The 10,854-nt window shown below is 42.6% G+C and overlaps 1 protein-coding gene across 1 annotated transcript; it reads left to right on the top strand.

Annotated features, from left to right (window-relative positions):
- The first annotated feature begins 3,557 nt into the window (after positions 1 to 3,557).
- LOC138897795 (uncharacterized) lies at positions 3,558 to 5,353 on the top strand. The gene is made up of 4 exons (XM_070183810.1): positions 3,558 to 3,741; positions 4,179 to 4,477; positions 4,649 to 5,104; positions 5,198 to 5,353. Exons 1-4 carry the CDS (start codon positions 3,558 to 3,560, stop codon positions 5,351 to 5,353), a joined length of 1,095 nt encoding a protein of 364 aa, XP_070039911.1.
- Positions 5,354 to 10,854: the final 5,501 nt, after the last annotated feature.

The raw sequence follows: 10,854 nt of genomic DNA, 5'->3' as shown, positions 1-10,854 counted from the left end.
AGCTCACTGGGTTCAAAATCAAGTAGGACTCCTTTCGGGTTGTAAGGGAGGCTTTTGGATTAGGGAAGGATACCATATGGGATAACTGGTTATATCCTTCCTTAAGCACTCCACTATTCATTTCTTGGCTCACATTTGCCAAACCCTTAGAGACATTTCTTTTTCTTGGGGGCTAGAGATTTATTGTTCATTTCATTCTTTTTCTCCCTTTGATGCTCATACTAGAGATAATTGCCTCTTTTTCAATTTCATCAATCTCCCTTTTTATTTTATTTTTGTTCTTTCTTTTAGTGCTTCCTCTTTTCATGGAGATCATTTCTTTTCTCTCTTTTCAGTGCCTTGATACCTCTTTTAGATTTCTCAACTTTTTCCCCAAACTCAGTCTTTGAGCCACTTATTACATATGAGTGTTAAGGAAGGTTCGGGTGCCAAGAGAGGATTATCAAAACGGGTAAAGACTTGTAGCATGGTTACCAATAGAGAAAGGCTAAAGGCACAAAGGGGTTGACTAGAGATAGCAATCATAGGGTGGCAATAGAAAGCTCAAACGGTCCAAGCAAAGCCTACAATCATCTTTCAAACCAAGCAAACTTAGAATTTGTCCTTGAAACACATTGGGGGCAAGTTCTAGACTGTTCACTCAAGTACTTGGACTAGCAACAAGAATTCACCTCACCTCTCATGCAACTAGACCGTAAAAGAAGATAGAGTCTAAAGCCCACAACGATCACAGTCAAGTTAAAGATCACTATGGTCCATTCAACCACCTAATGATTATCAAAGTCAACTCAAGAACCTCAAAGACACTAAACTAGAGCTATTTTCTTCCAAAACCTTATTTCAAACCATAAGCATGCAGTTAAGTGTGTTGGTGCCAAATGAAGCATGGATAACTCCTTTTAGAGAATGACTTAGTTAGAGCTTTTATTCATTACTACTTACTACTATTATTACCTAAACATGAAATAGACTCATTTCTTTAAGAAAGTTGTCACGCTATCCATCCTCGGGAAGAGTCACCCAGTTCACACAAAAGACCACATTTGGAAAGAACTGTGGTATTAAGAAAACTACAGGCTTATTATCAATACTACTGAGAAAAACATAAAAGCTACTAAACCAAACACAATTAAAGATAAACAACTAATAAAGCTAATGAAAGTAAAAACTATTAAAGATAAATAAAAAAGTAGAATCATCCAATTATTAGGACCCTAGATAAAATCTAGCTACTCATGCTTGAAGACATTGAAAATAAAAACAGAAGAAGTAATTGAAGACATAAAACTACAATTAAAAGATAAAAGTAGTGTGTCTTCTCTAATTTTGATCACAAATTTCCAAAAGTAGTAAACTATAAGCGCTACAGCTGCTAAGAATACAAAAGTTGCCCTAAAAAAGTATTTCTCATCTATTTATAGTGTCCAGAAATTCGCTGACAAAAATAACCTTCGGGGGGTTCTGCCGCCGCACAATTTGGTGTGTGGACCGCATTTTCTTCTGCACTTGCAATGGGAGGAGTTCTACGGTCGCATAATACTCTTTGCGGCTGCACTTCAGCTTCTGCGGCCGCATATTTTGGCTGCAGACCGCATTCTCAAGAGTCTTCACACTTGGTCTTCCGCAACTTATTTGAACCTTTTCAAGCTTGTTAGTGTGAACTACTTTTGCGGCCGCACAATTTGGTATGTGGACCGCACCTCTGCTAACTTCCTCTGAGGCTTCAAGGGTCCATCTGTGGCCGCACTTGTATTTCTGCGGATCGCACCTCCATCTGCGGTCGTAGAATAAGTTCTGCAGACCGCAATTTCTTTTGCATTACTCCTCTTTGCCTTGTTGAGATGGAACATTCCTTTTCAAGTTAGATTTGTCCATTGAGCTCGAATCATCAAACATGCCTGCATTTCACACAACTTATCAGTCATCAACTTGCATCCATTAGGCCTAATCATGACACTGAATTTGAGAATGCTAAATTTGTTGAATTTTGTGGTGAGCATGGTATAGATCATAACTTTTCTGCCCCTAGAACTCCACAGCAAAATGAAGTGATTGAAAATAAAAATAGAACTCTAGAGGAAATGGCAAAAACCATGTAAATTTCTAGTAATTTGCCTCATAACTTCTGGGTAGAAGCTGCAAACATTGCATAATATATCATAAATAGGTGCATGATTAGACATCTTGTTGAGAAAACTCCCTATGAGTTACTTAAAGGGAGAAAGCCCAATATATCCCACCTTAGGGAATTTGTATGTAAGTGCTTTGTTCACATTAATGGAAAAAACTCCTTAGGAAAGTTTGATCCCACAAGTGATGAGGGAGTATTTTGGGATGCTCTTCACATAGTAAAGCCTATAAAGTATATAATAGAAGAACGATGTGTATAGAAGAGAGTATGCATGTTGGAAGTGCAATTAGAAACAACACGCACATCTAGATTAGTTAGATACCCGATTCCAAACCAAATTAACTCCCTGTGGAAATCGATCCCGACCTCATCGGGTAAAACTGCATCGACCACTCTTTGATACTATATAGTGGTGTAAGTTTGGCCACGATCACTTTTTGGCGCCATTGCCGGGGAGTTAGACGGTGTTGACTAACTATCTAACTATTTGTGTGTCTTGTTTTTTTTCTTTCCTTTTGTTTTTCTAACTTTTGTGTATCTATCGCTTTAGGTACCAAATGCCTCATAATGATGCTCTCGAACATATTCTTCCGGGGGAGGAGGTAGATGACAATGGTGAGGATGAGGTTAATCTAGAACCTCAAGTATAAAGAAGAGGCCTCCAGGCTAATGACAACATTCCAAACCCTCCCCTACCCCCTCCTCCGGCAGCACACCGGGTGCTACCCAACAAAGGTTACGCAAGTGCAATTATCCCGCCTAGATTCGGGCGGGCAATTTTCAAATCACAAATGTCATGCTGACCCTCCCTATTGGAGGAAAGGGGCTTCTTAACTAGAGCTCCTCATCAGAACGCATACAAGCATCTAAAGGGTTTTGTAGACACATGCCGGGGGAGCAAGCAGACAAATGTGTCGGAGGATGCTCTAAGATTGAGACTTTTCCCATTTTCACTTTGAGGAAAAGCTTTGGACTGGCTCGAGAGGCTACCCAACCACTCCATACACACATGGGATGAGTTGGCAGAAAAGTTTATAGCCAAGTTTTTCTCATCGGGTCATATGGCAACATTGAGGGATGAGATCTTAGCCTTTAAACAAGAACCTAATAAACCCCTACATGAAATCTGGGAGCGATACCGGACAATGGTCAAGGAATGCCCAAATAATGATATGACTGAAGCAATGATTCAGTAGACATTCTATAGGGGCATCAACACGACCAACCAGTGTGTGGTGAATCAACTAGCTGGGGAAATTTTATGAAGACGCCTTATGCTGATGCTTGTGACATACTTGATGAGATGGCTGACACATCTTCATCTTGGTATAGTCGGGCAAATGTTCCTCAGGGTGACTCTAATGTCATCCATCTTCACAAGGAACTTCATGATCACGGACAAGCCATAGCCTAGTTGACAACTACTATGAATCAGTTAGCAAAGGTCCAACTTCAGCAAGTTCAAGGGACAAAGCAAGTAAATGCCATGGAAGGGGTAAATGTCATGGTCAACAGGAGGAAACAGTGTGGTCAACAAGTGCAAAATAATCAAGATCAATATGAGCAAAGTGGTAGTGGTGACAATCAAGACGATTCTTATGATGATCAAAGTGAGGAAGTGTTATATACCAATAACTACCAAAGTCAACGGAGCAATGCTCCAAATCAACAATGGAGATCGCAATGGAACTATCAAAATTGGGGCAACCAAGGCCAAAGGAATTGGAACAATGGCAACAACAATAATCAGAACTGGGGGAACAACAATAACAATTGGGGCGGAAATGGAAACCAAGGGGGTGGAATAATAATAATAATAATCAAGGCAACCGGGGGTCGGGCGTCCAAAGGCCCCCGATGTATCAACAACCAAACAATCCACCTCCATATTCGTCTCAAGGGCAAAGTTCTTCAAACAATGAGATGGGGCGAATAGAGAATATGTTCAAACAAATGCTGGAAAGGAATGCTGACTCCGATGCCCAAATAGCCTCCCATACTACCTCTATTCGCAACTTGAAAGTAAAACTGGGTCAAATTTCTCAAGCATTGAATACTCGCCCTAAGGGGGCACTACCAAGTGATACGGTAGTAAACCCGAAGGGAGGGAACCATACAGGCCATGCTATGGCAGTGACCACAAGAAGTGGTAGAGGTGGAGATGCAAGTACTTCTGATCCAAAGAAGATTGTGAATGAAGATGTTGTGTTTCAAGAAGATGATGAGGTTCAAGCCAATGATGAGAATGTTAATGATGAAGTGACGATCGATAGCAATGACAACATGGAGGAGACTCAAAATGATGTGAACCCGTCTAGAGAACACGTGATAGACATACCAAAAATGGTAGTGCCTAAAGCCAAGGCCCCTTTGCCAAGGCCTCCTCCACTGTATCCTCAAAGGCTCGCAAAGAAAAATAATGAAAACCAATTCAATAAGTTTATTGAGATGATGAAAAGTTTGTCAATCAATGTGCCCTTGGTGGAAGCTCTTGAACAAATGTCGGGATATGCCAAGTTCATTAAGGACTTGGTAACTAAGAAGAGATCTATGAATTGTGAGACCATCAAAATGACTTATCAAGTTAGTGCTATTGTGAACTCGATGGCTCCAAAGCTTGAAGATCCCGGGGCCTTTACAATTCCATGCACCATTGGTAGAGCCGATTTTGCAAAAGCCTTGTGTGATCTAGGAGCAAGTATTAATTTGATGCCATATTTCGTGTTCAAGACAGTAGGTATTGGTCAACCAATAGCTACTTCCATGAGATTACAAATGGCGGATCGGCAAATGAAAAGGTCGCTTGGTATTATTGATGATGTTCTAGTCCGGGTTAACAAGTTTATTTTGCCTACTGATTTTGTGATTCTCGACTGCGAAGTCGACTATGAGGTACCTATAATATTAGGGAGACCTTTCCTAGAAACAGGGAAGGCATTAGTGGATGTGAAAGCAGGGGATCTCACCTTCCGAGTGGGCGATGAAAAAGTTGTATTCCACGTGTGCAAATCAATGAGGCAACCAAATAGCAATGAAGTTTGCTCTTTTGTGGATCTTGTGACGGAGGTGATAGTTGATGACACGAGTGCCATGATCAATGTGGAAGACCCTTTGGAAGCTGTGTTGCTAAACCATGAGGATGATGAAAAGGATGGCTTGGTAGAATGTGCAAATGCATTGCAAGGAATGGGATCCTACTCATATGGGCCCCGTAAACTTTAATTGAACTTAGAAAATCGGAAGACTCCACCAACAAAGCCCTCAATCGAGGAGCCACCAATATTAGAGTTGAAACCTTTGCCTTCACACCTCAGGTATGAATTCTTAGACCCTTCTTTCACATTACCTGTTATTCTTTCTGCTTGCCTAACTAACGTGCAGGGAGACTCCACCCTTACGGTGCTTTAAAGAAGGAAAAAGGCAATTGGATGGACTTTGGCTGACATTCGGGGTATAAGCCCCGACTTTTGCATGCACAAAATTATACTAGAGGATGATGCCAAACCCTCCGTGGAACATCAAAGGAGGTTGAATGAGGATATGCAAGAGGTCGTCAAGAAGGAAATTGTCAAGTGGCTTGATGCAAGGGTTGTGTACCCTATTTCGGATAGCTCATGGACTTCACCGATACAATGTGTGCCAAAGAAGGGGGTATGACTGTGGTCACAAATGAGAAAAATGAGTTGATCCCCACTCGTACTGTCACCGGATGAAGGGTATGTATGGACTACAGAAAGCTGAACAAAGTGACCCGCAAATACCACTTTCCATTGCCCTTTCTTGATCAAATGTTGGACAGACTTGCCGGGCGTGCCTACTATTGCTTTTTGGATGGGTACTCAGGATACAACCAGATTCTCATTACACCGGAGGACCAAGAGAAAACCACCTTCACAGGTCCGTATGGCACATTCGCATTTTCACGGATGCCGTTTGGTTTGTGTAATGCACCGGCTACCTTTCAGCGGTGTATGATGGCAATATTTGCGGATATGGTGGAAGACGTCCTCGAAGTGTTCATGGATGATTTTAATGTTGTGGAGGACTCATTTGAAGAATGCTTGGATAATCTTGACAAAGTGTTGGCCCGATGTGAAGAGACCAACCTAGTGCTTAATTGGGGAAAATGCCACTTTATGGTTGAGGAGGGCATTGTCCTCGGCCATAAGATCTCAAAGGACGGTATTGAAGTGGACAAAGCAAAGATTGAAGTTATTTCAAAATTCCCTCCTCCTACTTCTGTCAAGGGAGTTAGGAGCTTTCGTGGGCACGCGGGGTTCTACCGAAGGTTCATTAAGGATTTCTCAAAAGTGGTGAACCCCTTGTGCAAGATGCTAGAAAAGGATGCAAAGTTTGTGTTCAATGAAGATTGCATGAAAGCTTTTGAGCTTCTCAAGTATAAATTGACAACCACTCCCATCATCACCGCACCCAATTGGAACTTACCATTTGAGCTCATGTGCGATGCTAGTGACGTTGCGGTAGGAGCAGTTTTGGGGTAAAGGGTCAACAATATATTTCATCCGGTCTATTATGCAAGAAAAATGATGAATGATGCCCAAGTTAATTATACGGTGACCAAGAAAGAGTTATTAGCCATTGTATTCTCCATGGAAAAGTTCAGGCCATATCTCATGGGTGCCAAAGTGATTGTGCACACCGATCACGTGGCACTTCGTTACTTGATGACCAAGAAGGACTCGAAGGCTAGGTTGATGAGATGGGTTCTTCTGCTTCAAGAGTTTGATCTTGAAATCATTGATAGAAAAGGAAGTGATAACCAAGTGGCAGACCACTTGTCCCGCTTAGAAAAGGAGGGAAGGCCCCACAATGGCCTCGAAATCAATGATTCGTTCCCGGATGAACAACTCATCTCTGTGTCTTTGAATGGTATGCCTTGGTTTGCCGATGTGGCTAACTTTTTTGTGACTGGCATTGTCCCGAGTGAGCTCTCTTCTAACCAAAGAAAGAATCTCAAACGGGATAGCTTGGATTATTATTGGGATGAGCCCTATCTTTTCAAGATTTGCAATGATAGTGTGATCCGGAGATGTGTCCTAGAAGAGGAGCAAATGAATATTCTTGATGCTTGCCATTCCTCGCCCTACGGTGGTCATCATGGTGGGGCGAGAACTGCTTCAAAGGTTCTTAGTTGTGGATTGTATTGGCCTACCCTGTATAAATATGCAAGTGAGCTTGTTAAGAGGTGTGTTGAATGCCAAAGAGCTGGTGGACTTTCCAAGAAGGATGAAATGCCTCTCACCGCTATTCTTGAGATCGATATTTTTAACGTGTGGGGGATAGACTTGATGGGGCCATTTGTGAGTTTCTGTGGTAACACTTATATTCTGATTGATGTTGATTATGTTTCCAAGTGGGTTGAATCTGTAGCTTTGCCCAACAATGAGGCACGGAGTGTGGTGGCATTCCTAAAGAAAAATATCTTCACACGGTTTGGCACCCCGCGGGCATTCATCAGTGATGGGGGTTCTCATTTTTGCAATAAGGCTTTCGACACTTTGCTTTCCAAGTATGGTGTCAATCATAAGGTGTCAACCCCTTCTCATCCCCAGGCTAGTGGGAAAGTTGAGGTCTCCAACAGGGAGATAAAGAGAATATTATCAAAAACTGTCAATGCAAACCGGGCGGATTGGTCAAAGAAACTTGATGATGCTTTGTGGACTTATAGAACTGCGTACAAGACTCCAATTGGTATGTCTCTATACCGGTTGGTATTTGGGAAAGCATGCCATCTTCTGGTTGAGTTAGAGCACAAGTCCATGTGGGAACTAAAAAAGTTAAACCTTCAATGGGATGTAGCAGCCAACCTCCGGGTAGAGCAACGCAATGAACTTGATGAATTCCGGTTTCATGCTTATTCCAGCTCGTCCTTGTATAAGGACAAGATGAAGTACTTACATGACAAATATGCCCGGAACAAAGAATTCAAAGAGGGTGACTTGGTTCCTCTATTCAACTCCCGGTTATGACTATTTCCGGGAAAGCTCAAGTCAAAATGGAGTGGCCCCTTTGAGGTTGTCCACGTGACTCCGTTTGGTGCTCTTGACTTAAAAAATAAAAATGGTGAAATCTTCAGAGTTAATGGGCACCGAGTGAAGCATTACCTCGGCAAGTTTGATGACAGCCATGTGGTAGCCTTGATCAATTTCCAATGATGTTAGTAACATGCGTCGTGTCGCGACGTTAAATCATGCACTTCTTGGGAGGCAACCCATGTGTTTTATTTCTTCTTTGATTTTCTTCTTAGATCAGGCTTTATTTTGAACTAACTGGTTGTGAGCTTTGTGTAGGAATTGTTTATGCAGTACAGGGTTGTTGCTGGAAAAATTTGCCTAAGAGTGGGGAATTACGCGGACCGCGCTCAAAATTCTGCGGTCAGCGAGAACGTTTCGCGGGGGCATATATTGTCAGCGGATGCGAATTTGAAAAGTTCAGAATATCAACTCTCTGAAGTTGTATTCGCGTCCGCATTTGTAATTTTGCGGTCCGCGTTGATATTACGCGGACGCGCCTGTTATTCTGCTCTCACCGGACCTATTTCTGAAAAGGTTCTTCAAAAGGTAAAAAGCGCGGACGCGGTGAAATTACACGTACCGCACTCAGGTGACCTCTGAGGTTGGTATAAATAGGAAGTCCTTAGGTCTTTTACACTTTTTCGAACCCACGCTCTCAGCGAAATAGGCCATTGTTCATCTCCCACTTCATAAAATTTTAATTTCATATCTCATTAGTCAAGAAGCTATTTCCTACTAGAAATTCACATCTGGTATGCTCAAATCTTTACATTAATTTCATCTTTTTATTTTATTTTTCTTCTACTTTTAATTTTTCTTTTAGGTTAGGGTTTAATACATGCCAAAATCTCAAGATCATGCTTAATTGATGCTTATATATCCATGTGGGTAATTGTTTTTCATGCCTAATGGGGGATAGGGTTATTAACTATGCATGTTAATTGCATTAATTTTTGCACTTAGTGAAAGCCCTAGGTTTCAAATGTGCTAGAGCCAGTGTTGTTTGAACTTCGCGGACAACGGTCCATTTTTATGCGGTCCACGTTCTCTAATTTGTGAGAAGATGAGTACGATTGCATGTTCGCGGACGCGGTAATTTTTTTGCAGTCCGCGTTTGAACTTACGCGGCCGCGTCCAAATATTCGCGGTCCGCGCTCATGAGCTGCAGAGAGTTTGGAAATTACTTCCGCGGCCGCGTCCAGTTTTATGTTGTCCGCGTTTGATCTTTCGAGGTCGCGTCCCAAATTACGCTGTCAGTAGAAACCAATATTCAGAGAGTTGGTAGTCTGATCCCAATTCATTCGCGGCCGCACTCATTTTTACGCGGACCGCGCTGACCTTTCCGTGGCCTTGCCTTTTTTTTTCGCTGTCAGTGGAATCCAATATTCATAGAGTTGGTAGTCTAATCCCAACTCTTTCACAGACTGCGCTGACCCTTCCGTGGCCGCGCCTCTTTTACGCTGTCAGCGGAACCCTGTTTTGAGAAACACTTTGATCATTTCATCTGTTGTCCTCTGCCAATTCATTGAACCACAATACTAATGATCTTTCACTAAATGTGTATGCAGATAATGGTGCGATCTCGTGGTGGTCCCGACAAATCCAAAGGGAGGGGAGAATCCTCCCGCGGCCGAGGTAAAGGGAAGTAGATTGCATCCTTAGCACCTCAGAAGACTATTGGCAAAAAGGCACCACCTGTGAGACCTCAGGCTGACTCCTCGGACATTAGTGATTACCTCCCTTCCCGGGAGATTTTCGAGGGAGAATCTGAACAATAACTCGAGGTGCAATCTCAACCTTTCCATCTCATCAATCAACCCACCTCCGCATCTGAGCCGGATGATAGCTCAGAAGGAGATAGTGAGACTTAAACACCTCTTCCCCCACCTGCTGTAACTCCGGCCTCAACAGCTACTCCTATTGATATGGATATTGAAAAAGAGGTTCCGGATGACGGGAGAAGAGGTGATACACATGAGGGAGGGTTGAGTAGATAAAGGAAGCCGGCAGTTTGGCAAGATCGATTTGTGAGTGAAAAGGCCTACCATAAATTTTGGGAATGGTGGCCACAAAGGACACTCACCCTTGAGCGTCATTTCATAGAAAGAGACCTTCTCCCTCACAACCAGACTGTGAAGAGACAATTTGATGAAAGAGTGGGATGGAAATTCTTCACTAGCAAGTTTCCGGAAGCAAATGAGTACTTAGTTGAGGAATTTTACGCCAATGTTGCCCACATCAAAAAGGACACCCATGTGACTAAGGTACGAAACAAGAAGATTCGGTTCGATGGCAAAACTTTGAATATATATGCCGGGTTTGATGATGTAGATGTTGCTCTATACATACAGAAGTTGGCATTATATGAAGCAACCCATCCATGGTTAGCAGAGGTGATAGCCATACCAGGGACAACACCACCCTGGCTTACACCGGGAGTCTCAATTGCCAAAAACACCCTTAGCTTTGAAGCAAAAGGGTGGTGCACATTCGTCTGCAGCCACCTTGATCTGTGCCAGCATGATAATGACATTCCACTTTCCCGAGCGATCCTCATAGTGTCCATCATGGCAGGGTACCCGATAAATGTGGGGAACTTCATGGCCCAGAACATATCCAAGGCAACAGGGAAGAAAGAATGGTCTTACCTTTACCCCAATTTCATCACTATGTACCTAGAGGACCAGC

The sequence above is a fragment of the Nicotiana tomentosiformis genome, chromosome 8 (genome assembly GCF_000390325.3).
Source record: "Nicotiana tomentosiformis chromosome 8, ASM39032v3, whole genome shotgun sequence".
NCBI classification, from domain to species: Eukaryota; Viridiplantae; Streptophyta; class Magnoliopsida; order Solanales; family Solanaceae; genus Nicotiana; species Nicotiana tomentosiformis.
This window is presented reverse-complemented; position numbering and strand designations above follow the sequence as displayed.

Bases quoted from the DNA above. Each gene is read 5' to 3' on its own strand.
- LOC138897795 (XM_070183810.1), top strand. From the start codon at position 3,558: ATGAATCAGTTAGCAAAGGTCCAACTTCAGCAAGTTCAAGGGACAAAG. The intron at 3,742-4,178 runs GTGAGGAAGTGT...AAATTTCTCAAG, and splicing joins CGATTCTTATGATGATCAAA to CATTGAATACTCGCCCTAAG. The intron at 4,478-4,648 runs GTAGTGCCTAAA...GGATATGCCAAG, and splicing joins TGATAGACATACCAAAAATG to TTCATTAAGGACTTGGTAAC.